We start from the raw sequence: 27,784 nt of genomic DNA on the forward strand, positions 1-27,784 counted from the left end.
ATCAATTGACATCCATTTTTTAAATAATGCATTCTTAGCATGTATAACATCGAACTTCTAGCAGAATTCATCTAAGTTGTTGTACTAGTGCAACAGGATCTCTCCCTATGCATCCTCTCCCAATTTTGCTTGGACACATCAGAACAGCACAGCTGGTGTGTCTCTGTGTGTGTCTATGTGTGGAGAAGAGGGCAGAATGTCTGCACTGAAGCTTACCTTTATCAGCTTACCTACAATTCTAGCCTTTTTTGTTTTTGTTCTGTTGCTAACGAGTGGCAAAGCTTCCTAAGGCAGTTTTAATGGATAAAGATGCATAGAAAATGGCTGCAATCCAAACATGCCCAGCTGATGGCTCTCAAATGCTTTGGACTACAATTCCCATAATCCCTGGCTGCTGGCCATGTTGATTGGAGCTGATGGGAATTGTACTCCAATACATCGAGAGGATGTCCTCTTGGGGAACACTGGGCTAGAGGGTCTCTAGATTCTCAGTGTTGGTTTTATTTTTTCTTCAGTGTCTGGCTGATACTATTGTTAACCATAGTCTTCAGTTAACCATAGTCTCCCATTCCCCCTGAACTGGGAAACAAGCCACGGTTTCGTGGAAACAAGCCATGAAACCATGGTTTAAACCTTCTACTTGCTCAGCCGTTGCATACAATGCATAGTGTTTATTGACTAAGAGTGTCTTGCTATGCATGACAAATTTAAATGAACCCCATTTTTGAAGACATGAAATGCTACTACTGTTATAATGTAGAAGGGATATGTTAAAAGTGTATATTTTGTGTGGATATCTGGTAGAAAGGGACTGCAGTGAAAGCTGTAAGTGACTGAATGCACACATGCCCGACCTGAACTGCGCTAGGAAAACTAGCATGGTTTAATTTGTCATTTACAGATGTGTCTCTTAAGCTAACTTGTCTCACTGCTACAGATGTATCTTTTAGTGAATATTCCTCCATTTCTGTGAAGTAAGGTTTGTCAGCAGCACTAATAGGCCAAGAACTGAAAGGTGGGAGGAACCACTTACTCTCCAGACATTGTGGACTATAAATCCCATCAGTTCTGACCATGACCCAATGCCTGTGCTAGCTGGGGCTGATGGGAGCTGGAGTCCAAGAGTATCTGGAGGGCCACTGGCTGCCCATCCTTGTTTTATATCCGACATAGTGCCCTCCAAGACAACCCCATGTCTACTCAAAAATAAGTTCCATTGACTTCAGTGGAGCTTATTCCCTGGGAAGTATATAGGATTACAGTCTTATAGCAATGAAAAATGTTTTCTCTTTCTGATGTTATCAACTTACCCTCTTTTTAAAAACATTCATGGGATGCACTTTAGTTAAAGTTCAATTACAGTCAGTTACTAAGATGTGGCGGTATTATTAGTCCGCTTTATTAAATGTAGGATAATGGACATAACTCATGGGAAGTCTTATCTGTATGAGACAGAAATATTTCTTGAAGATTATCATCTTTTCTGTATGTGTAGAGTGGTTTATGTTGTATGAATGATTTCTGCATTGCATAAAAAGGGGAGATTGCAAGATTAACAATGAAGGAAATAATAGGGGTTTAAAAATGGAATTTTTTACTGATTTAGGCCAGATCATCTTCTCCCTCCCCTCCCCTTGTGAAGACCAAATTTGGCAGGTGGGGGGGGGCTGCTCACCTCTCAGTCACCTGACATCACAATGATGTCAGTTACCCCTTCCACTCTGCACCATTTGGAATCATACAGTGCAGGCAAATTCACAGCCCACGAAGTACCTTTCAAAGCACTACTCAAGACCTGACAATTGACTGGTTGTCTGGTCTTGTGAAGTCTAATGCAAACCATTCTGCAAGACCCCATGACGGAGCGCTTTGTAGATGGTTTTGCAGACGCCACATATTGGCAGCCCCTGCAAACCTATTTCAGCTGAGCCAGGTGTTTCCTTTCATCTGTGGGGCAGGTAGATGTGGCCAAATGGGGAGACCTGGTGGGCCTAATCAGGTCTGTGGGTTGGAGGTTTCGCACCCCTGTTTTAAAACATGGTATTAGAAGCTGGCTGCTAAGTGAATGTAGGATGGAGTTCTCAAACACTTAATTGACTTCTGAGTTCAGCGTGTCGTGCCTGTTTAATGATAAGAATGGAGAGCTGCCAAGGATTTTCAAATCTCCAGCATTTCTGCTTTCTCTGTCATTAACAATTCAGTTATTTTATTTTAGAATTCTTACATTATTTAAATTGGATGATGAGGTGCCTTAATGGGTGAGATTCAACAAATGAGTCCCGTCTATTTGTGCAATGGGGTTTCCCTGCTCTCTGTGCATGTCCTGAAATTGGCTTGGGAGAACATCCAGAACAGTGTGTTGGAGGTGGCAGGTGTATCACCAGATGTACGGGAGTTAGCTGTGCCTGCTAGGTGGCTAGGAAAGTGAATCTGTACACCTGCCAAGGCACGCCCTTCAAGTTGCAGCCCTGGAAGTCCTTGTTTTAACAACAGGTTCCAGGATTAAGAACTGGTAATACATGAATAACTTGGGGAACTGGGAGCTTTGGAGCACAATTTAAAGCAGTAGTTCATGTACATATTGGAAAGGGGCCAGGAAGAGAGAAAGCTCTCAGGTAAGGGTGTTCAGGATTCCATTTGAGAGCTGTGACACTCGGGCAGATTAACTGTGTGTGTAGAAGCTCAGCTCTTCCATCATTTCACAGCTCTCGCACTTTAATTTGATCTGTTAAGATAATGTCACACTCTCCCCATTGATGAAAGCTGTGTTATCTGTCAAGTAATGTTATCTGTTATCAAGGTACTGCGCAAAACCATGGACAGAGTGGGTTTAAGGAAGGTTGGCATCATTGCTGCGGATGGTGAATGGGACATTGCAAATGAAATGCTTGTCGATCCCTATCTTAATGACTCGGTTGATATAGTGGGGTAAGTGTGGAAACCTTGGGTAAAAAGAATAATAATAATTTTATTATTTATACCCCACCTATCTGGTGATGGTGATTCCTTTGTGCCTTTGATCACAGTTCCATATGAACTGAAGAAAGTTTGGATCCACGTTTGACCATTAACTGAAGGAAATTTGGATCCAAGCTTGGCCATTTCTGCATCTCATACTTGAGCATAAAGTCCTTACTGCATGGGGCTATGCTGCCCCTTTTGCCACCTCTGCTCCTGTGCTTGACGTTGTGCATTTAGTGCAACCTGTCTAGTGTCTCTCTGCTGCTGCTTATTTTGGTGTCTGCATCCTTTTTTATATATCTTCTACAGTCTTTTCAGTGGTGTTGGTGTGGTTTTGGAATACTCTCATTGTAGAAATTCTTCAGGCTCCCTCTCTGGCCTTTCTTTTCTCTGAGCTGAAAACTTCACTTTCAACATGGTTTTAATATTTAAAGCAGTAGTATTTTACTGCTTTACTGTATCGTTGCTGTATTGTTACTCTTTTTTCAGATTTCCTGATTTTTAATTCCATTTGTAGATGTCCTTTTAATGTGTGACTTTCCCTTGTTACATATGTATTCCCTTGTTACATATGTGTTCCATATTTCTTAGCTGTGAAATTCTTCTAGATGCTCTATGGGAGGAGGAGCAGGGTATCCATTTCCTACATTTATGTATTAATCAAATTTGTACCCAGCCCTTCCTCCTGAAGAAACCTAGGAACCTAGCAAACAACATGCCGTGAAACACTTTAAAAACACCTTTAAAGAACTCCCATTCAAAGCTGAACTCAGAGGCATTTTGAAAAAGGAAGGTCTTCAGTAGGTGCTGAAAAAGACAACACCTGTTTAATATTCAAATTCATGTCATATACAGAAAATTTATGGCCATTTGGACATTACTAGTGACAGTCTACGCTTAAGATGCCTTTCCAACATGGAAGTCCTCGTATTAAAAAAGGATCGCCCAATATATCGACACATGTTCAGACACTGTCGCCCTTGGGTTTGTGATATTTGCTACGTTTGTAAAATAAGCTTATGGAAGTGCCATCATTCCCTCTCTTTCTGATATTCGGGTATGAACACAATTGTTAGGTAGCCTAAACAACCCAACCCACGCATAAGAGGGAGGTATCAGCAGGTTTGTGGAGGAACACTATAATCTGCCGAAGTAGTAGGCAAGAACCTTAAGGAATACGCAGGCGATAACCCCACAAAGCAGCACAGTGGCAATGGCGGAGCTAGCTGCTCAGGCACCCGGAGCGTTGCACATGCTGTGCACCCGGGGGCAGGGCGATCCGCCCAGGGGGTGGGGTGATTGTGCCCAGGGGGTGTGATCTGGCATTGCGGCCCGGCTGGGGTGTGTGATTGGCACAGCCGCGATCGCCCCTGCCCTCCCATGGACCTGCACAGTGACCACTGAGCATGCTCTGTACCCATGGAATACTGGCTGGCTCTTGGGAGGGAGGAAGTGGGTGGAAGTGAACAGCACTGAGCAGGAACATTCCACACAACAATATTTTGGGGCAGCTCTTACTTTTGCATTTTTAAAAGCCATGTACATCTCTTGGGAGGAAAACTAGAGAAATAAAAGTTCCTTTTCTGATGTACCCCTTAAGTAGGGGGCAAGCACTATTCTGAACGCGCTCACTAGGGGACAAGCATCATTGAACTAAGTGAGGCTACATAGGGCTGGATCATAAATCTGTTTTGTGAAGGCTAATTAACCAGTAAGCAAAAGCTACCCCTTTTAGCCAAACAAAAGAGTTATTTTAATTAGGGGATATTTATAGTAGTTCGGCTGAGGCTGGCGGCTCCTAATGGTGTCTTCATGCACCTGAATTTTGAAGATGATGGTGATGATAATGATAATAATAATAGTAAAAATAAAATAAAATAAAATATACCATCCTTCATCTGTAGATCTCAGGGAGGTTCACAACAAATTTGGGGCACTAATCAGGGCCATTGGTTTTCATACAACCTGTTCTGCAGAGTTGTCTAATGTTACTAAATTGCCACAGCATCAATTAACTCTCTGCTGACTAATTTAAAAGCAATTCAGCTGGTAGTCACATTTGACCCAATTGTGGATTCATTCAACAGGATTAATAATCTAGTTAGGTACATTCTCTCTCTCTCTCTCTCTCTCTCTCTCTCTCTCTCTCTCTCTCTCTCACACACACACACACACACACACACACACACACACACACTGTCAGCCCTCAGAAGAACTTAAGATTTTCAAAACGATAACTTGCCATGGAATAACTTTTCTGATTGAAAAATGGTAGTCAGGCATTATAGGCAAGAGCACCTCAAGGTTTATACTTGGGTGTGATTAGTGGCAGGCACTGTGTGTGGAATGATGCTGCTCACCTGACTTTGCTCTAGCTGAGTCACAGCTGCCTAAAGGGACAAGAAGGGGTGTTGTGGTGTTGAGGTTGGTGTGGTGCAAATGTGGTGGCGGAACCAGGCTAGTGCTCTTGCTCGCATGTTTGCAATGCACTGATCTTTCCTCTGCCTCTCCATTCCAGCATGCAACAGCTGGAAGGAGGTCAGGTGAGCAGTGCAGCCTGCTACTGGGTGGTAGAAAAGATTGCCATGGATCATGTCTTGCTTTTCTGAACGTGCTCACTTAGGCCTCAGAGTAACCACGTAGCTATGCAGATAGGCTTCCAAAAACTAGTCTCATGCAAAGTCCTCCTAACCTTGTTATTGGACAGGTTGTATATTGAAGCTTGTTCATGATAGGTAAACTGATGCTATAACCATTTTTTTTTAAAATGACATGCCTTCTTCTAGGACCTTTGCAGTTAATTTTACAGTGGTACCTCGGGTTACATACGCTTCAGGTTACATACACTTCAGGTTACACACTCTGCTAACCCAGAAATAGTGCTTCAGGTTAAGAACTTTGCTTCAGGATAAGAACAGAAATGTGCTCCGGCGGCGCGGTGGCAGCAGGAGGCCCCCTTAGCTAAAGTGGTGCTTCAGGTTAAGAACAGTTTCAGGTTAAGAACGGACCTCCAGAACGAATTAAGTACTTAACCCGAGGTACCACTGTACGAGGAAATCAGGATTCTTAAATGCACCAGATTTTAGTGTCTTGCCTGTAGTTTCACAGTCTGACTCAGTAAACACCACCTGCATTTTGTTTTAGATTGAGACAAACTCTGAAATAAGATGTAGTTGAGGCTATTTTCAACTTCTTAAGCTGTGTTTTTAAAAATGGGTTTGAAACTTGATGTAATTGGAACTCCCAGTATCTTTCCTTTACAAAAGGCGTCAGTGGGGAGCCCTGATCTGGATTGTGACCAGGAGCAGGGGGGGGGGGGGGGATAGTTAAGCCATTACATAAGTGCATGAGGGTGGGCAAGCTGGTTGAAAAAATACTCTTGACTTCCCTGTTATTTACATAGTGTAGGAAGCTGCCTTATAATGAGTCGGACCATTGGTCCATCTAGCTGAGTGTTGTCTATGCTGACTGACAGCAGCTCTGCATGGTTTCAGGCATCTTCCCTCCTAGCCTTACCTGGAGATGCTGAGGATTCATCCTGGGACCGTCTGCATGCAAATCGGGTGCTGTAGCCACTGAGCCTTTCCCCCTCCCTTCAGATTCTTCTGTTGCTGTTCAGAGAGACAACCTAGTGGAACGTTAGTGGTGTTTGAAAATAGAAATGTCCTCTGTTTGCCACCGCAGTGATGATGCCTTGGGAGCCAAGTCTGTGTCTTGCCGCAAGTTCGCCATGGAGTGAATGAATGAGTTGTGAATGAATGAGTTGTGAATGAATGAATGAGAATTGAAAATGGGTTTGGGCTTTAGTCGGGAGAGAATTTGCTTTTGTCCCCAAAGCCATTGCAGTAACTGGCTTAAGCATAGAGGGCTCTGGTTGGGCTCCATAGAGTTTGTTCAGGAGGTTAGCAACTTGAATTGTAGAAATTCTGCTTGTGATAGTCACTTCTAGCATAAACGTTTGTGTGTGCAGTAGGTGTTGAATTGGCCCTGTGTGTCTAGGAGACATCCCTATTGATCTTTTCTCTACTCCATAACTTTACTTGCTTGCAAGAAATAAAAATAAAGTTTCTTCCCAATTTGGAAGGAAGAGATGGAGGTGTCCTGGCTTGCCCAGCCTCTGCACCCATTGGTAGTTGCTTGGTTAGAGTACCAGCGAGGTGCAGAGGAAGAGCAATACTTTGCATAACCCCATCTCTAAACTTTTGGAGGTGGAACTTGTTTTCATGTTCCCACTTCTCCCCCTTACCCCAAACAAAAAAGTTCAGAGGAGCAGATTTTCTTCTGACTTCTGACCATGTGCCGCATTTCAGAGAAGCTGTTGGACCCTGTCCTTTGGAGGAGTGGGGTCCTGCCAACAACAAATGCTTAGCTCCGTTGGTAAGGCCAGCCAAAATGTATTGACCCTTGACAAATTTAGGTATGAATTTGAATTCTTTGTCTTGGTCCAACTGGAGGTTGGTTCCATTTACAATATTGGGAGTAATCTAATATTTAGGAACTTCTATGAGGTGCCATCCAAATATGTACTAATCCTACTTTTGCAGAAAACTAGTTGTATTTGTGGAAGGAAGTAGATAACGATGAATGCTCTTAAGATGGTTGGAAGGTGCCTTGTATGCCTCCTTCGCTCAACTCTGCTTTCCTTTGGACCATATCAGTGAGACCGAGAACGGGATATTTGTCATCTGGGTAGCCCAGGTGCACTGCATGCACACTGCCCAGGCTTGCATCCCAGGAGGTCACTTTGGTTCTGCTAATGCAGCGGTTGACTTCACCCCTGGAGGTGCACTCCATTGTCTTTCAAGACAGACAGATGCCAGCAACCATAGTAGCTCTTTTGTATAACAGCTAAGTTATTTTGAAGACCTTTTGTTTCAATGAGGTTTATGGGTCTATTGCAGGTGGTGGTGTTGTTTTAAGCTGCAAATCTTTTGAAAGAGGTATCAGTGTCTTTGCTGCAGCAGAATAACATGGCCACTTTGTTTCCCCTTGCATGTGTTCACGGGATGTTGTAGTTAGTCACTGAGCCTCTTGGGCTTGCTGATCAGCGGTTCAAATCCCCGCGATGGGGTGAGCTCCCATTGCTCTCTCACAGCTTCTGCCAACCTAGCAGTTCAAAACACACTAGTAGCTGCGGCTACTAGTAGGTACCGCTGCAGCGGGAAGGTAAATAGTGTTTCCATGCACTCTGGCTTCCATCACTGTTCCGTTGCGCCAGAAGCGGTTTAGTCATGCTGGCCACATGACTCGGAAAGCTGTCTGTGAACAAACGCCGGCTCCCTTGGCCTGAAGGGGAATACCCCATAACCACCTCATAGTCACCTTTGACTGGACTTAACCATCCAGGGGTCCTTTACCTTTACCATGTTGGTCACCTGGGCTGTACATAAAGGTCTCCCGTGAGCTTTGTTTAATAGTGATATCTTACAGTCTGTTTATACCAATTCAATCCATCTTTGGTGAAGTTCTTGTCTGCAGTTTTTGAAACTCTACCATTTGTGCAGATGTCTCTCAGGGAGGTGAGGTACAGGTGATAAAATCTTGGCGCAGAATAATAAAGCTGTAATTTGTGCCTTCTCCCACTGCTTGCTGATTCTTCTTAAAACCCAGCTTAAAGTAACATTGGCACACACATTCAAGCTTACACTTTAGAAGCTGCTCATATCCTGTGTCAGGGCTATTGCACAGAGAGACGGTGGACTTTGTTGATTATGTCTATCAATGGATGTGAATGAGAGCAGGGTCCTTCTCTAGCTTCCCAAGATCAAATCTGAGAGCAGACTTTCAATTCCTGTTTAATACCTAGCCTTCAGCAGAGTGAAGCACATAATATGCCTGCTGTGTACCAAAAGAAGCACGGCAGCCTTGATTTTTGGAAAACGCTGTGTGGGGGAATACTACCTTTTCATCTCTTTATTTTCCAAGCTTTTAAGATACACTTTGGATAAACAAGAGCTGCAGCGGGTGAGGATCATAGCCAGCGATAACCTCTGGGAGCCAGTTTCCTTTTTCATGCTGGTTGACTCTGAGCTTCGTGAAGCAGTCGATATCATTGGGTAGGACATCTCTTCAAAGCTGATTTTTCCCCACCCATAATCCCTTCTGAAAATTTCTGGCAAATGATGGGAAACAGCAACTTTGGAAAAAAAATTCTGGAATATCAGCATAGCAGTTACAAAATGTTGGCCACGTGCCTCTTTAGCAGCAATCCTGTATGCCAAGGGGAGCATGCGTTGTGCCCATCAGATGTTGGAATGCAACTCTCACCAGCCTCGGCCAACTTGGCGGTGGTCATGGCTCATGGGAGCTGTAGTCCCAATAGCATCTGCAGGGCAGCATGTTGGCTACCCCTGCCATACACATGGATCTGGGAGGATGACCCATTGTTGCAAAGATGGACTGACCTCTGATTAGACATTCATAGGATGCTTTCAGGGATACTGAACTATACACACACATTTATGTAATTGGAACATGACAACCCTCTCCTTTTTCTTTTGCTGTGGGAAAAGGGGAGAGAAGAATTTGTGAAAAGAAGTGCCTCATTTCTTCAAATCATGCCACCCACCTCCCCAAGCTGTTTCCCCTCTTTCCAAGATTCCAAATATGCTTGTAAGTCTAGATATACGTTTGGTACTCTGGTGGAGGAAGTCTTTGCTCAAAATCACATCCTCCCAAAGCTGTTTTCTTTGGACAGTAGGGAGACCTGTCAGGCTCTACTTGCATGCAATTGACTGTAATTCATAGTGGTAGGTCTCCTTAGTTCTGGTTGTTCCCTTTTGGTAGAGTGAATGGTTGCCATGTAGATCTGATTTGATCAGCCTGACCAATCCATGTGGTGACATTAGCTCTTCAGTGAGTAAAATTTGCCTTGTGTATCTTTTTGAAACTGGTGATTGTGGAGATGGACTATATTCAGTTAAGATCTGAATCGTGTGTGTGTGTGTTGTGGGAGGTAAATTGGTGTGATTTAGGTTAAAACGATAAGATAACTGTAGTTCAAGATTTCAGAAGATAGAAAGTTCTTAGGGGTAGCTGCATGTTTCAGTAGTTCCATGTTTCAAAATCAACATGGCATGCCCAGAGTGAGGCAGGGTTCCTGTTTTGAGAAACAAGAACCCCAATCCCTGCCATGTGGCACTATAGTCCATAAGGTCTTTGACTTTGGGTCAAGAATGGCGGCTGAGAGTTAGTAAACCCATGCAGTTTAAATTCTGCCTCTGCTGTGAGCCCACCAGAGGCCGAGAGAGAGAGAATGGAGACAGTGATAATGACTTATTTTGCAGGGTTTTTGCAAAGATGGATGAGAAAGTATACAAAGCTCTTTTGAGTGTCCAGAGTGCTATGTAGATGCTAAGTATTTATTTTTTCCCCTTCCAAGTTTTGAGATGTAAATTATTATTATTCAGTCTATTAGCCACCCTTCACCAGCAGGTCCCACAGCTGGTTACAGCAGTTTAAAATTCAGTATTCAGAATAGTTAAATGGCAGTCTTTGGCAGAAATTAATAAATCCCTGACACTTTCAGGTTCCAAGTATTTTGTTCTTCCGGGTCATGGACTTAACTGTGTATTGCATCCAAATGGATGATGCAGCCTAGCCTTCACCAACCCTGTGCCTTACAGACATCATGGACTGCAGTTTCCATCACCCCTAACTGTTGGGCATTCTAAATGGCACAGATAGGAGCTGGATTTCACAATGTTTGCAAGGCAGCAGGTTAAGAGATGGCAGATGCAAACACACAGGAAAAAGACACCCAATTTCACTGGGTGATCAGTGATTTGTTAAATGTATTCTAGAGGTGTTTGGATCCTAATCTCTCCTCCATGGAGGAAAGGACTGATAAGAAGAACTACTGCAAAAGAAAGAAAGAAAAGAAACTACAGTTTTCTAAAGTTTAAACTTACTGCAATCAAGTGTATTTAGAGTGCTTGCGTGGAGTTAAAATTTGTCCTTGCTTTTTGTTTTTCAATATCCAGGGCTCATTACCCAGGGACGAAAACGGTGCCTAGTGCATTGCAGACAAAGAAGAAACTCTGGGCTTCAGAAGACTATAGCACTTTCAATGATGAAGTGGGGGCAGGTTGCTGGGCTCGAATCCTGAACCAGAATTTTGTGAATGGGAAAATGACATCGTACGTCTTGACTTTCAAGAATTATAGATGTGTGTGTGTCTGCCTGTCTGTCTGTCTCTATCTATCTAGCAAGGTAGAATAAAACCTTGTCTAATTACCAGTAATTGGAAATGCTGGTTGCCAGGTTTGCATTTTTCAGCTAATGAAATCCCTGTGGACTTGAAACTTGACAGTCTGCTTCACTTTTATCCACAACAGAAGACGTAGGCTCAAACACTTGATATTGTGGCCCAGATAAGTCTTAATTCCCCTCTTCACATGTTATCTGCAGTTGTTGTTGATGACCTGCATGATGACCTCTTGTTGGGAGAAAGATGGAGGGGAAATATGTCCCTGTTAATTCTCCTCGATCTCTCAGCGGCTTTCAGTACCATCAACCATAGTATCCTTCTGGAGCGGCTGTCTGAGTTGGGGGTGGGTGGTACCCACTTTGCAGTTGGTCGGGTCCTGCTTGGATGGTCATTTCCAGAGGGTGATGCTTGGGGAGTGCTGTTCGGCTTTGTAGAGCCTTCACTGTGGGGGTTCAGTTTTATTCTTCTTGCTGTTTAACAAGTAATCTGGAATTTTGGAGTACGTTGTCAGCAATATACTGATGACATACGTTGAGCTACAGCCCTTTCTCATAGACAAATATATTCCCAGTATATTTATTGGTCTAACCATAGCATGCTAGACCAATTCTTTACATGATTCTCTTTATTAATTCCTGTCTTCTTTATCTCTATATCACACAGCACTATTGCTTGGAATTTGGTGGCTAGTTACTATGAAGATTTACCTTTCGGCCGGTGTGGTTTAATGACAGCGCAGGAACCATGGAGCGGGCATTACACTGTGAACCCCCCCATATGGATAACAGGTATTTTTTTTAGACAGAGCTTTTTGAAATGAGATGTATGTTTTCCAATTGTGGCTTTTCCAATTGTGGCCGCAGCACACTTCATTGGGCATACAAACTATTTAACCCAGCAGGGCTAACTTCTGCATAGATATGCATGGGATTGCACCGCAAATGTATTTTGAATTGCTGCTCTGTGGTGCAATTTTTCAAACTTATTGGACAGCCTTTGTAGTAGTGATGTTCTTGGCAAGTTAACTAAGAGCTGGAAGGGAAAGGTTGTGGCGTATTTGGAAATTAACTTGTTTGGGCGCAATAAGGGCCAGCTCAAGGCACGATCAGCATGATAAAAAATGCCACGTATTCATGCTATACACACATACATGCACATGTATTTACAGAGTAGCCCTAACTGTGGCTCAGAAGCCCTATTTAATTTAACAAGGTTTACTCCCAGGTAAGTGGAGTTAGGATTGCAAATTTTAGTAAGATTCCATGTTTCCCCCAGGGGGGCAGAACTAAGCAAATTCTCTCTCTGTGTGTTTGTGTATGTATGTATATGTACATAGGGCCAGCTCTAGACATTTTGCTTTCTGTGGTGCAGCAGGAAATGATGCATTTTCTATCCCTAAAGTACATAGTACCCAAGGCCAACAAAGTTATTTGGGGGCAGAAAATACTGCAAGTTCCTCTCCTGTCTTGTAAAAAAATCAACAATAAATACACAAATATTTCCTGCAACGATTTCATGTCACCCCAAATTGGCTGCCAGAGATGGCTGCATCACTCTGCCTAATGTTAGGACCAGTCCCCACCTCTCTGCATCAACCTGTGTGTGTAGAGCTGGAGTCCCCAACATGGTGTCCATGTCCACCACAGTGCCCTCAGATACATCTATGGCACCTTCCTTGGGCCCCTGACCCTCCTGATTTTTATCATAGTTTTGGAATTGGGGGATGTTTTGAGGGGACGGGGGACTGTCTACTTTTTTCATTGTTTTCTTTTCCCCCCTGATGTCAGTTCTTTAAAAGCAAAAACCCTCAATGCAGTTTGCAAAAAAGATAAAACTGTAGTAAAATTATCAATAGAAAGAAAAAACAACAACCTCCTCCTCTGCTTTTTCTGTTTTGACACAGCACACACTACCCATTTCACACAACCAGGCTGGTACTACCTGCAAGCCGATGGGCATCTGGAAAAAGGTGGCAGCTACGTGGCTCTGACTGATAGGAAAGGCAATCTCACAATCGTCATTGAAACCATGGTAATGCTCTCTTAGCGCACTCTGCCAACGTCTACCTAGCTCAGAACTGTATTCCAGCTATTTAAAACAATGGGGTTTTAAAGGTACCTGTGCTGTATACTGGTCTGCCATGGTCTGTTAGATGGAACTGTGATTGGGAAGGGCTATCTGTAAATCTCACCTCCTCTATGAATTCAGAAGCTGGCCTTAGATAAGCTTCTGTCTCATAATCTCTGCCCCCACGCCTACATTACAGGAGCCGTTTGTAGTGACCTATTTTATAGAATTGTGGAAAGGCAAGGTAAAATTGGTGAACCTGCAGCCCTCCAGATGTTGTTGAACCACAACTCCCATCATCCCTGGCCATCTTCCATGATTGTGGGGGTGCTGATGGGAGTTGTGGTTCAACCGCACTGGAAGGGCCTGCTTCTTTCTCCCATCCCTGTTGTAAGGGTTCCTGGAATGACATACCTGAAGTGCTTTGAACACTGGTGACACAGTCATTCAAAGTATGACACTCATAGCACTATTGAGGTTCATGGCACTTAACAAGGAATGTGTGGACCACAAAACAAGGTGCTTACAAAAGTTTATTTTTCTGCAGCTGCTGCTGGCTTGTTATTGCATGATCTTGAATGGAGTTTGTTCAGTGTGATCTATGACTTGCTTCAGTTGCTAGCAATGCAAAGTTAGGTCATGTTTGTGCCAAGGTTTGAGACTTCTCAATGGAAGTTGCATGCAAGGAGCTTCCCAATTGACTTAGGGCATCGATTAATGTTAGCCTAATTCCTAGGATCACCCCCCACTCCAAAAAAGAGAAAGAAACACAACTTAGCACTTTGTTGCTGTGGGCAACAAACTCTGCACAGTTCCCAGTTTGGTCCTTCAGAGCAGTCCTGTTCTGATCCAGGGTTGATTTGATGTGGATTCAGGTCCTGGACTGAATTGGGGTCCTTGCACAGTCTTTAATTGGGTATTAAAATCTTAATTAAGCTTGGGGTTGGAATGTGGGATGGGGTGGGGGGGGGGGAGAAGACACATGCAGGCAACTTACTGTCCCCTTTTGACCTCCCTATTGCTCCCCTCTTAACAGCCCCAAAGTGATCCAGGGTTGCCTTAACCCATTTTGGCTCAATTTTGGGTAAACCCATTCAGCCAGAGTCAGCACGTAGCTCCTAAGCAACACATGGAGTTCTAGTTGTATTGTTACTACAGTGGTACCTCTGGATGCGAACGGGATCCGTTCCGGAGCCCCGTTCGCATCCAGAACAGAATGCAATCCGCGTCCGCGTGTGCGCGGGTCGCAATTCTCTGCTTCTGCGCATGCGCGTGACGTCATTTTGAGCGTATGCGCGAGTGGCGAAACCCGGAAGGAACGCGTTCCGTTACTTCCTGGTCGCCGCGGAGCGTAACCTGAAAACGCTCAACCTGAAGCAACTTTAACCCAAGGTATGACTGTGATTCTTTTGAGTATTAGTTTCAGATAATATATTGTCTTGAGTTGAGATGGTGGTTGATGTGAGTTCCTTGCTGTTCATTTTCAGACTCACGACCACTCCAAGTGCATCAGGCCACTACTATCTCCCTACTTTGTGTCACCACAGAAAGCAACTTTCCATCTCAAAGGATCCTTTGTAAGTAAATGTCATACACTTAATTTGCTGCCTCTCACTTCTCTGTTCTGCCACTAATGTGTGCAATATACGTGCAGTAGGACATATGAAGAAAGCAGAATCTTGGAATAATAGTGTGTGTGATACATATTTGCTATTTTGAAGTGTCTGTGTAGCTAGACACCATATATAAATAATCCTACTTGTTTTATTCTCAGCCGATCACAGCTTTGGATCACTCATTAGTAGGTCTGTTCTGTATGATGCATTTTTGTGTGTGTGTGTGATGGCACCTACCCTTCCACTGAATGTCAGACAGCTGCTGTCTCTATTGTCTTTTTGGCAGCAGCTGAAGACCTTTCTTTTTCAGCAGAGATTTGACTCGTACCAGATTTGAAATTGTTTTTAATATGGTATTGTTTGTATATATTTTATTGTTAAATTGCCTTGAGATGCTTAATAAAAAATGGTTTTAAAAAGGGCGGACTTTGCTGCCACAGACTTACAATCTATGCATTCCTATTGAGTTGCCCACACAGCAGTTGTATATGAATAAATTAATATTAAAACAGTAGGCAGCTAGGTATTCTAGATCCATGGTGTTTGGTTATTGACACCAGCCCATGATCTTTATGCGGGCCTTACATCTGCCAGGAGGAAGACTTCTACTTTGCCCTGGCATTGGGAACCTCTTTGACTGTAACTCCCATAAGCCTAATCCAGCGTGGCCAATGATTTGGATGATTAGAGTTCAACAAAATCTGGCCACATTTGCCCCATTCCTATTAAGCTGGAAGCTACACACGTATAAAATCCATTGTGAAAATGCTTTCTAAAAAAAATGTTTTGAAAAATACATTGAATTTGGCATAGCTCACTGTTGCCATCCAGTGTCACCTTTGTATATTGCACTTTACAACACATTCAGAAACCTACAGGGTTTATAAGAAGACTTTTTTCTCCCCCTTCCTCAGAGCAAGCTGAAATCTCTTCACACGTGGTATTCTAAACTTGAATTTAATTCTCCCAACTCCACATTGTTCCAGTCTCTTGGACCCATAAATGTAAGTGTGCCTTAATTTATTTACGTGATCAACTTACCCCATAAATGTCAGTTCGCTTTGATCTGCTGAACTGGCACTGATTCTTGCCTATCCAGACATGTAGAATGTTGACATGTCTTTTATCATGGACTGTAAATATTTTTTTAATGTTTTAAATGGTTGTTTTCAACTGCCCCCCCCAATAATTTTATTGTTTTATTCTTTTGTAAACCGCTTTGAGGTTTTATTACCATCAAGCAGTATATAAATCTTATAAAATTAATTGATTAATTTATAGCAAAATACTGCAGTCTTCAAGAAGAAGAAAAAATCCATGTTGCTTGTGATCTTTTCTCCAGGCCTATAAATAAAGGCCTGATGAGTCCTCAACATGCTAAATATTGATTCTGTTTACTGCATAAACTCAATACTGTCCCAGGCCTGAAATGTAATGCCTCACCGTACTTTCCTATATTGCCTTGTATTGTTGCAGTAAAATGTCACATCCAGAGGTTGTGGCTAAAGCTTAGTCAACCTGGTAGTGATAATCTGAAGCAGGACCATTTTGTTACCTTGCCGGTCCTAGGATTGTACCCAAGATGAAAGATTTCACCTGTATTTCCTGCCTCTAGTCAGCCACTTGTGCATCATATCTCTCTCTCTCTCTCTCTCTCTCTCTCTCTCTCTCTCTCTCTCTCTCATTTTTATTAAATTTTCATCCAGTGATTTCCCTTCTTCTCTTTCCATGATTCTTTTTGCCTATCTTACATCCCTGCATATTTTACAATAACCAATCCAATCGGTTTTCCACTATTACGTCCATCAATATTATGTTGCCAGCGTTTTGAGCTGTACACAGTTATTTTCCATATACTCAATAAACATTTTCCAATCTTCTTTTAATGTATGTTCTTCTTGCTCTCTTATTCTATATGCCAAATCTCCAAGCTGTGCATATTCTGTCAATTTGAGTTGCCAATCCCCTTTAGATGGGACCTCGCTCACTTTCCATTTTGGAGCTAACAAAACATGGGCCGCAGTTGTTGCATACATAAATAACCTTTTCTGATACCTGAGGATTTCAGTCTGGGTTATCCCCAGCAGAAAGGACTCTGGTTTTTTTTTTTTGGGGGGGGGGAAGTAATTTTAAACATTTTTTTCAGTTCATTATAAATATTTTCCCAAAATTCTTTTACCTTTTTACATGTCCACCATGTTCCCTTCACCTCTTTACACTTCCAGTACCTATCTGATTCTGTCTTGTAAATCTTGGCCAGCCTAGGTAAAGGTAAAGGGAGCCCTGACCATTAGGTCCAGTCGTGACCAACTCTGGGGTTGTGGTGCTCATCTCGTTTTATTGGCCGAGGGACCCAGTGTACAGCTTATGTGGCCAGCATGACTAAGCCGCTTCTGGTGAACCAGAGCAGCACGGAAACACAATTAACCTTCCTGCCGGAGCGGTACCTATTGATCTACTTGCACTTTGATGTGCCTTCGAACTGCTAGGTTGTCAGGAGCTGGGACCGAGCAACGGGAGCTCACCCCGTCGCGGGGATGCGAACCGCCGACCCTTCTGATCAGCAAGCCCTAGGCTCTGTCGTTTAACCCACTGTGTCACCTGCATCCCATCTTGGCTAGCCTACTTGGAGTTAAATGGCATCTATGAATCATTTTCAAATAGTTCTCTTTCAAAGAATAACATGCTATAAATTTCAAGTTGCTTTTCCAAAGTTTCTTGTGCATCCTTTCTCCACGCAGGTTTCCGAAGGCGTGTTGACACTAAATCTGGGTCTGGATGAGGTCTATACTTTGACAACCTTGACAGCAGGCTTTGAGAAGCCTTTCCCGGATCCTCCTGCATCCCAGCCATTTCCTTCCGATTACAAGGATGATTTCAATATCCGTAAGTAACACTTGGAAGTCATTTTTTGGTTTTGGGAGATGAGATAGGACATTATCTGGTGGCCCTGGGCTAGGACAGGATCCTTATCAGTAGTATTAATTCTCAAGCATATGTGATTAGAAGCCTGCTTTAAAACAAATGTTTGACCTGGGGAGTATCCAGCATACTGTATACTCAGTGGACATTCAAGTTTCTTTTTCAAAACAAAAAAAATTCCTTCCAGTAGCACCTTAAAGACCAACTAAGTTAGTTCTTGGTATGAGCTTTCGTGTGCATGCACACTTCTTCAGATACACTTTTTGTGTATCTGTTTCTTTTTGTGGAGCTTCAGCTTCAGGAAAGACTTCTGATCCCCAAAGGCAGGGGTGTTAGAACCTCAGGTCTGGGGGCCAATTGCAACCCACAGCCCTGGCTCCTCTGTCTGGCCCTCTCGATTCTCCGCAGACACACACCTCCCTGGCTCTGTTCGGACCCTGAGTATTTCTGCCTGGCTGTGATGTGTCTGATAAAGCCTCTTGCTTGACAGGGTTGAGGATGGAGAGGAAAGTGTGAGTGTGTGTAGATGGTAGCCTACTTTGCAAAGGTAACTGTCAGAGCTGCCCTAGGTCCCAGCTCACAAAGGACCAACGCCAGTTCGTTGTTATATAAAACAGTCTTTATTGAAGCTCAGTTTTGCTTTCATAGCCGCGGCGCGCAGCTCTACGTCTCAAACTCTAGACCGCCGAAGCTCCGTCTGAATCTCCTCCCCCCAGACACCAGTTTAAGACTCTAGCCTTGCTCCACCTCTTCCTCTGCTCTCTTCTCCTCTGGGCCCGCCTGTCCGCTGGGGTCTCGCCTCTCCTAGACTCTTCTGACGCTGAGTCTCCTGAGTCCTCCCCCTCCCTCCGGCGGGCTTTAGGACCTGGTTCCCAATCCTGGTTTCCTGCTGTGCCGCGCGCCTGTACATTCGAACTTGGCGCGCGCGCCCAGCCGGCCACCTTCCTCCTGACCGTTACACTGCTCCTGTCACTGCTTCCCCCTTCGGGGAGGCTAGCTGCACCTGACTCTCCCTCCGTTCCCTCACTCTGCGATGGAGGCGTGGCCACCCTTGACTCATCCTCTCTCCCTGCTGGAAGGGAAGCTGGCCCTGATACACGTGACTCTTTCCCCTCACTACGCTCTGGTGGAGGAGCTGGTCCTGCTCTCCCGCTGCTGCTTTGGGATTCCCCGCTGGCCCCTTGCTTCTGGTGTGTCCCCCCTGGGACCCCCCTTGCTCTGGCCATCGGCGCCCCCCTCTGGGAATCTTCTGATTCGCTGGAGAGACTCATGGAATCTCTCGGGCCAGTCTCATACTCCCCTACGCTGCCCTCAGATTCTTCCCCTTCGCTCTCCATTTCCTCTCTCCCCTGTGCCTCTGCTCCTGAGCCCCTGACAGTAACGTTTCCATGTGTGGCCCCGCATGCCGCTGCCATGTGACCCTTGGAAGGTAGACCAGAAAAAGGATGTGGCGCCCAGGCTGTAGAAGTTTCCCTAGCTGGAAGGCCAAAAACAGCCATCTGTGTTGAGATTTGCATCCAGTGCCAGAATGGCTTGCAGGTTAGGATTGAGGATCCTCCATGGGCTTCAATTCCTGAGAGGCTTTCAGGTGTCCTCTTCAACTTGGATGACTCTAATGAAACACTCAGTTTGTTACCAAATTGGGGGGATGTCAGCTCTGTGTCAGGTTCTGCCTGCTGCGTCCTTGGTGTTGCAGTGGTGCTGAGAGAAGCTGTCACTTCTTCTTTCGTAGTGCAGGCGAGTGAAATAACGAGCTTTCTGTTCTCCCAACAGGCAACCCGCCTTTCAGTGAGGCCCCAAACTTTGCCGATCAAACTGGGGTGTTTGAGTACTTTGTAAACGTTTCTGATCCTGGGGAGCATGTCTTCACCCTTCGACAGGTGGTGACGCAGAGGCCTATAACCTGGGTTACTGAATCAGAGCATCCCATCAGCATTATTGGCCACTATAAATGGTATGTAATTAAACACAGTGCAACCCGCTGAATTTCCAGCTTGGTGCAAAGTTGCAGTGGAATCCAGTAATTGCACTGATTTTGTTAGCTGCAGTATGCAGATTTGAACATCAGTGAATGCAAAAGGGCACCCCTCACCCATGAACTGCAAAATGTCTTTCTTTGCTGGGTTTTTGTGGTCGCATAAACCAGGTGCTGCATGGCGACGTACAGTATTTAATGTGATTCAAGGCTGCCACCTGCTGTTGTCTTAGCATAACTACGTGAAAAGAAGCTGATGGAAATCAAGGTGTTGCAGAGAATGATTGTATGAGCATGCATGGTTGAACGTAAAAAGAAAACTGCCTTAGATTGTGTGTTTGGAAATCGGAGTGTTACAGGATTGTGAATCAACTATGGTTCTGAGTATTACTTGCTACTCTTTTTATCTCTTAAGTATTGGAGCTCTGCGCTTATAAACGTGCTGCAGTCCCTGCAGTTTAGTTTTTCTTATCAATTTGGTTTTTTGCTCTATAATAAAGATGCTGGGTTGTGTTCAGTGACGTCACTGCACGATTGGAACAACTACTGCTCACACAACAGAACTTACCATTCTCTTTCCTCCCCGTTTGCCCCCCACCCTAAAAAAAAAATTGCTCTTGGGTTTCCCTAACCCTCTGGAATAGATTTAGTTGGTGAGGAGGAGGAGAGGAAGCGGGTGTTCAATTTTACAAGTGAAAATCATTTTGCTCGCATAATAATGTAATTGGGTACAACAGGTCTTTTTTCAGGGGGTACTCAGGGGTATGCAGTACTGGCACCCCCCCTTGGTGAAAAGTGTGGCACTTATTGTAACAGCTTCGTGGTGAGTACCAGCACCTATTTTTCCACGGCGGGGAAAGCACTGGCTACAACTCCATTTGAGGGTGGCTTACATATAAAAACAAAAAACAGTTGGCTAGGTGCGTCTGTTCCTTTCCTATCTTCTTCCTCCACTCCCTGGGATTCTGTTATTTAGAGTTTGGATTTGATATCCCGCTTTATCACTACCCTAGGGAGTCTCAAAGCGGCTAACATTCTCCTTTCCCTTCCTCCCCCACAACAAACACTCTGTGAGGTGAGTGGGGCTGAGAGACTTCAGAGAAGTGTGACTAGCCCAAGGTCACCCAGCAGCTCCATGTGGAGGAGCAGGGAATTGAACCCGGTTCACCAGATTACAAGTCCACTGCTCTTAGCCACTACACCACACTGGCTCTGCACAGTCGTTTTGCTGCTCCTGCTCCCATGGAGTTATGCCAGGCTAGCAAAGAAACACATCGATGAATATCACTTCTGGCAGGGATGGCACAGCTGGTATAGCAGAGGAATGGACAGTTGTACTGGGTGACTCCTTGGGTGTGGTTGCTGTCCACCTTAAGCAGTTGCATCTATGCAGCTCTTGGAAAATGATGTGTGTGTGTGCGCGGGGGGCGGGGATAGTCAACCTCTGTTGTGCCACAGTACTGATCCAGATTCCACCTCTCCCACCAGCTGCAGTGTCTAAACACAAAACAAGTCCAGGAAGAACTGTATTAGAATTATTACAATATGTTTATTTATTGATACTCTGCCTTTTTCCCTGACAGAGATTTGTGCATACATGTCCTTAAATGTGTTTACACTTAGAAGTGGTTGGAATTTTTCTTGTTGTTGGAAGACTAATGCCAAAACTGACACTTTTCCAGCGCTGAGAACTGCATTTGTCTTTCTGCAGGGTAAACCTTACGATAACTTGCGACATTTACATAGAGTCAAATGATGGAGGTGCATTCATTGCGGGAAGAGTGAACAAAGGTGGGATATACGCCAAAGCTGCTAAAGGCATTTTCTTCTGGGTATTTCCTGACGGTACATACCGAGTTACAGGTGATCTCGGTGAGTATCCTTTAAAATGGATTTTGCATGCTTCATTAAATAGTTGCAGCTTATCCTGCAGTAGGTAATGCAGAATGGCATTTCTAAGGGTTTGAGGCTTGCACGGCAAATCCATTATGCAATAGTTCCCTTACTTGTAATTGCTGTTTTCTGTTGGGTGTCTTCCTCCACACCTCATTTTATTTTTATTTCAAACCAAGGTGCCTTGCTAGCTTATCATATAATAATTATAACTGGCACGGAGCAATCAAAGCGAAACTTTTTCAACCAAAAGCTGTTCTGAATGGTTCTTATTCGCAGCGTTAAATGCTCAAGTGTAGAAGGAGGGCCAGCTGCTTTAAAATATTGAAAGTGTTTCTAAGTGGTTTAATTTTTTTGAAAAAATCCCTAAGTAGCATACAAAACAGACAAAAATAATAATAACGCACTATCAAAAAAAAACCCCAGGAACTTGGTAAGAACAGGGTCCAATCTGGTCAGGAAGGCATCTGCCTCCCAATTTTTTCTTAAGATCTCAGGTGTGAAATTGCTGATCTTTGAACAAATATTATTATTATTATTGCTTTAAAACATTTATAAACCTGCTTAATCTCTCAAAAAATATACAAAAATACCAACCTTCAAACAGTAAAAACACATGCAAAAATAAAAAGCAGTAGACTACTATTATAAAAGTGGATAAAAAACAGAAATTCAGTAATAAATAAGGTGTAGCCTTAGGGGTCAGAGAGCACCTGGGCAAAAATATGTCCTTAGAAGATACCTGAAGCAACTGATGGCTGATGCTTCATGCATGGCAGAGGAAAGGGCACAGTGTAGGCGCAAATTTCAGGCCACCACGCTGTGATAGTCTGTTGGGTGCGCTGCTGTGAGTAAAATATCAAGTCACCTTTTGCTTGATCAAATGGATGACTTTAGAGTCCATGGCCTACAAGGACTTTGTACAAAGGTGTTGGTTTTTTAAAAACAAACAAGCAAACACCACAAACTTAGATCTAGGCTCTAGAGGTTCGAAAGCTTGAAGGCATGTGCATAGGCTCTCAAATAGTGTGCGTGTTCGGAATGGCAAATAATGTAGCTGCTCTAAAGAAGAGCCATTTTTGTGTGATGGCCAGGAGTTCTTGTGATTGTAAACGCTGTGGCAATATGCTAAAAACAATGAATTCTGTTTTCCCACTGCTTACTAAATTAGCCATGGAATCTTAAGAGTTTTAGAGCTGGAAGGGATCCCAACCTCCTGCAATGCAGGAATCTCAGCTAAAGCATCCATGACAGAACCATCTAACTTCTGATTGGAAACCTCCAAAGAAGGGGAGTCCACAACCTCCCAAAGGTGACAATTCATCAGTTTGTCCCATGTAGTCGAGAGCCATTCACTGATGGAAGAAGGAAGATTAATCTCCCCTCCTTCCCATTTAACAGCAATCCAAATGAGCTACTGTTTCGAGTAATGAACAATAATTACTTAATCTTCAGGTAGACTATTATATCTAATATAACAGGACAGAATAAGCACTGGGCCTAAAGGAAAATCATTTGCTGTCATGCTTCCAATTTTATTTGCAATAGAGTTCCAATGCAGTGGTACTTTGAGTTACAAACGCCTCAGGTTACAAACGTTTCAGGTTACAAACTCCAGGTTACTAACCAGGTTACTAACCTGGAAGAGTTACCTCGAGTTGAGAACTTTGCCCCGGGATGAGAACGGAAATCGTGTGCCGGCGGCGCAGCAGCAGCAAGAGGCCCCATTAGCAAAAGTGTTGCTTCAGGTTAAGAACAGTTTCAGGTTAAGAACGGACCTCTGGAACGAATTAAGTTCGTAACTAGAGGTACCACTGTAATGTATAATTTTAGGGCATGTCCCAAATAAAGAAAATGTTCTGAAGCAGCTTTTTCTTCTTCTTCTTCATGCAGGTGGGGAAGAGGTCTTGATGAAAGGACTGTCTGGTGTGCGAGCCAAGGCATGGCATACCCTCACTCTGATTCTTACGGTAAGCACCGAACATGGAGCATAAAATAAGATTGATTTTGACTGATAGCAAGTGGTGGCATTTAAATTGTTTAGAGTTCTAAAATAGCTATAAGCCTAAAATAGCTTATAAGCCTAAAATAGTTATAATTTAATTTGCTATGAGAAGTATTAACCCTGATAAATATTGATGACAGGCTAATACCACTTGTCCGTCATAACAGGTGGAACCTACAATGAAAATGCTGCAGTGCAGAGTGTTTTAGTTCAGGGTTTCAGCCAGCCAAACCTCTTTTCAGGGTATTCCATTCCATAGCCACTAAGCAGGCTTTGTCCTCCCTGGACTGTTTTGCTCCACCCCTGCTCCCTCTGCAGAAACCTTAGTGTACCCTGCAGCATCTCTCATCTTGTATGTAGATGATGGTGTTTTGGCTATATAAGGATCCACACTTGGAAAACCTGCTTTGCTATCAGTATATAGGATTTTCCAGAGGTGCAGCCACACTAGTCTCTTGCAGCAAAAACAATTAAAGGCAGAACATATCCACCATGGGTAGCAGCCATTGATAGCCATATCCTCCATGAATTTGTCTGGACCTCTTTCTCAAGCCATCCAAGTTGGTGACCATCACTAGAAGAAGAAGAAGAGTTTGGATTTGATATCCCGCCTTTCACTCCCTTTAAGGAGTCTCAAAGCGGCTAACATTCTCCTTTCCCTTCCTCCCCCACAACAAACACTCTGTGAGGTGAGTGGGGCTGAGAGACTTCAAAGAAGTGTGACTGACCCAAGGTCACCCAGCAGCTGCATGTGGAGGAGCGGAGACGCGAACCCTGTTCACCAGATTACGAGACTACCGCTCTTAACCACTACACCACACTGGCTCACTACTGATTGTGGGAGCAAATTCCTTAGCTTAACTAAAACTGAATGGGCATTGGGAAACACACTTGGATGTCTTTCACTTCAACTCACCTTGCAAAGCAGTTTCCAGATAGCTTTGCAGCCCTTGTTCTTGACCAGTTTACTGAAATCCACATCAGACCCTGTACATTAATGTTCTCCCCTTACTTTTGACAGGGCACCAATGCGTCTGGCATGTTAAATGGCAATCCTCTCTGGGCGAACGTCACCATAACGGATCCTGGAAATGGATGGGCAGCTATTGGGACTCACACTTATAAATTTACACAATTCGACAACTTTCATGTTCAGGCCAACTGAGACGCCAGTCATACTTCAACAAGCCAATTCTTGACTCCTTTTAACTTGAGCCAGTTTCAACCCCTTTGCCGTTGTCATTTTGTAATTGACATTGGTACGAAATTTTTGTTTCGTTTCCCCTACAGCTTTTGTGAACGAATTCAGCTTTCTTCTAAAGTTGAAATGCGTTTGTGTCGTCCTAATTAGGGTTTTCTCAGAATTCAGTTTTCTCTCTTGGCAGAAAGAATTAGTTTCAGAAAGTCTCCCTCCGTCCCCTCGCCCCCTTTTCTTTTACAAAGTATAAATGGAACTGGAGCAGAGTCCTTGTCGTTTCATTGGTGGGAATTGTGACTGTTTAGCCTCATTTTAGGAAATGTGCAACAGAGACCTCAGAAAACTGCTGTTTTCAACTGTTTCAAAAGCTATGAAGTCCATTTCTTTTCAGAAGTGCCTGGTGTATATGGCTGTTATGAAGTGCTGTGAACTGAAAGATCCTTTTGCCTCTTTCGTATTTTATCTGAGGTGATGGAATAAGGGACTCAATGGATTTAAATGCCTCCTTCCAGGAAATGAAAGGTTTCACTCCTCCTCTTCTAAAGTCTTAATTCATATATCTGTTTTTAATGAAAAGCCAGCTGCTAGCTGGCTTCCTTACGAAGTGCCTTATTTTAAACTACCTCTGCTAATGACAGTGTGGCAAATATGTCGATGGTGCCTGTCACTGTTCGAAGGTTTGATAACCCCACAACTTGCCTCGCCTCTTTGAGCTTCTCTTCTAAGCTTGCCTGCCTTTTTTTGGTAAATGGAAGGGGGAAAGAATCTGTAAAAGTAATATGGATGAAAAAATCAAGGGAGAATGTTTATCCCCACCCTCACGATCCTAAGAGCCAATTTGCACAAGTCAGTTTGAGAGCACTTGAAGTTGCCAAGCTTTCAGCCATGCACCATTTGTGGGAATCGCAACCTCCATAAGGGTCAAGTTAAATATGTGTCCTGCAAGGAGAAAATAGCTCGTACAAACAATACCTTTGCATGAGTCCAGTTGCAACTTTACTGGTGACCAGAGAAATCACTGTGAACTGTCCTTGAGACATGTAATGCTTGTACTGACTGCTAATCTATGGTGGCAAATTTCAGGCTTGCAGGATATAGTAGAGCTATGAGGTTCACCAGCTAGACATGGGTGCAAAGTAAGGAAGGTGATTGTGGAGACAGAGACAGGGTTTTTTGTCAGCTGGAACTCAATTCAGACCAAATTCAAAAGTGCAGATAAAGATGTTCATTATAGCATTTCCTTCTTGATGGACTTTGACCATAAGCAATGAAGATATAAGGTCATGACTGATTGACTGCATTTATTCCAAATATTTCTCCCCCTTTTTGTGCTAGGGCAGATAATTTCTATTTTTGCATTGTGTACTAAATGTAGCATAATCACAATATTTGTTTCTTGTTAATTTATTAAACGGTAGATTTTAAAGTTGCTGGGTTGTGAATGTTCTCAACAGGTTAATGTTTGCTGAATGTTTGTACTTCTCATGATTCTTAACAAGAATTCTTAACAAGAATTGCCTTGATGTTACAGCGAAAAGCTGGCATATGGTGGCTGACTACCACAAAGCCTAATGTTTCATACTGGAAAAATAAATGCTGCTTTAAAACCTTTATATGTCTATGGTACTGCTTTAAAAATTGTCGCTTTTTCTGAAGGTTCAGAGGTAAGCTTTCCTCTTTTGTAGAGTCTGATCTCAAACCCAAAGAGGCTTGTATTTTCACAGCCTCCTTCACTAAATAGGAATATACGCTGAAGGGTTTCACCACATGTGTGGTCTGCATTTTACAATGACTGAGCAATAAATCATATATTGGCAACACAATTAAAATAAAAACAAAATCAGTTGGAAATATAGGGACACTTTGAAGACTATCCAGATTCTTGTCCACAAGAGGGAGCCCCATCCAAATCTACTGGGTCTTCAGGTCTAGCCTTAGAAGTTGCATTATTTGGATAAAGCATACACTGATTAACATTTTGGCAAAATCTCCGAAGCAGTTTACACACACACATACAAAAAATGTGCAAACAAAAATCAAGATAACAACAAACATAGTAGGATATTACAAACAGAAATCAAAATACAAGAGGTACATTAGAAAAATGTCTTAATTTAAAATAACATTCAGCAGCTGCACAGAATAAAAGTGGGAAGTCCGTATCACCTGTTTTTCATCTTGTATTTGTTCAGTGTAGGTGTAGGTAAATCAGTGTAGCAGACAGCATTTTTATGGAACAAAATTTATGTACCACTCATAAGAGAAACTATGAGTGGTTTACAAAAATACAAAATGAAACATTACAATTACCTACAAACACTTAAATCAAGTATGTAGCATTCAAAATATGATTGAAATAAAGAGGAGCTAAAAAGAGATAAAACACATGTAACTTCTCCATGTCTAGGTAAGCTTGCCTAAACAAAAATGCTTTAAGCAGGTACCAAAAAAGAGTACAGTGAAAGTGCCTGCCTGGTATCAATACACAGAGAGTTCCAAACCGTAGGTGCTGCCACACTAAAAGATTGATTTATGAAGAACCTGTAGCACTGCCAGTTCTGGAGACTCAGGTGGTTGGCAGGGTATATGTGGTTTAAGGGGACCCCGCATCTCAATGAGTCTCAGGCTGTTAAGGGCTTTATATGCTAATATAACCTTGAACTTGGCAAATGGACAACCAGTGGAAACTCTCAGCAAAGGCGTTACATGCTAACAAGGTCTCACTGCTGTCATCAACAGTGCAGCAGCACTCAGCACTAACCACGGTTTCTAGATCCTGTGCAGCGAAAGCCCCACATACCGTGTGTTGCAGTTATCTAATCTTAAAGTCGCCAGTGCCTGAACTGCGGTCAGGCTCTCTTGGTCTAGGAATGGCTGTAGCCGTTGCACCAATCGCAGCAGGTAGAAGGTGCTTCTGGTCACTGAGGCTTCCTGGGCC

General features: G+C 43.4%; 1 protein-coding gene across 3 annotated transcripts in view; it reads left to right on the plus strand.

The window, feature by feature from the left end:
• The window catches only part of GALC (galactosylceramidase), a 45,233-nt gene extending 18,776 nt beyond the window's left edge, over positions 1 to 26,457 (plus strand). For 2 of the 3 annotated variants that reach the window (XM_028718111.2, XM_077924983.1), the window contains exons 7-17: positions 8,887 to 9,017; positions 10,944 to 11,099; positions 11,834 to 11,958; positions 13,074 to 13,201; positions 14,725 to 14,814; positions 15,768 to 15,857; positions 17,595 to 17,739; positions 19,549 to 19,729; positions 21,462 to 21,622; positions 23,537 to 23,613; positions 24,670 to 26,457. In XM_028718111.2, coding sequence (XP_028573944.2) covers positions 8,887 to 9,017; positions 10,944 to 11,099; positions 11,834 to 11,958; positions 13,074 to 13,201; positions 14,725 to 14,814; positions 15,768 to 15,857; positions 17,595 to 17,739; positions 19,549 to 19,729; positions 21,462 to 21,622; positions 23,537 to 23,613; positions 24,670 to 24,813 — 1,428 coding nt within the window. In that variant the 3' untranslated portion in view covers positions 24,814 to 26,457. Of the gene's footprint in view, positions 1 to 2,800; positions 2,929 to 8,886; positions 9,018 to 10,943; positions 11,100 to 11,833; positions 11,959 to 13,073; positions 13,202 to 14,724; positions 14,815 to 15,767; positions 15,858 to 17,594; positions 17,740 to 19,548; positions 19,730 to 21,461; positions 21,623 to 23,536; positions 23,614 to 24,669 lie in introns of all 3 variants that reach the window. The other variant, XM_028718118.2, reaches the window with a different exon arrangement.
• Positions 26,458 to 27,784: the final 1,327 nt, after the last annotated feature.

The sequence above is a fragment of the Podarcis muralis genome, chromosome 1 (genome assembly GCF_964188315.1).
Source record: "Podarcis muralis chromosome 1, rPodMur119.hap1.1, whole genome shotgun sequence".
Classification (NCBI taxonomy): Eukaryota; Metazoa; Chordata; class Lepidosauria; order Squamata; family Lacertidae; genus Podarcis; species Podarcis muralis.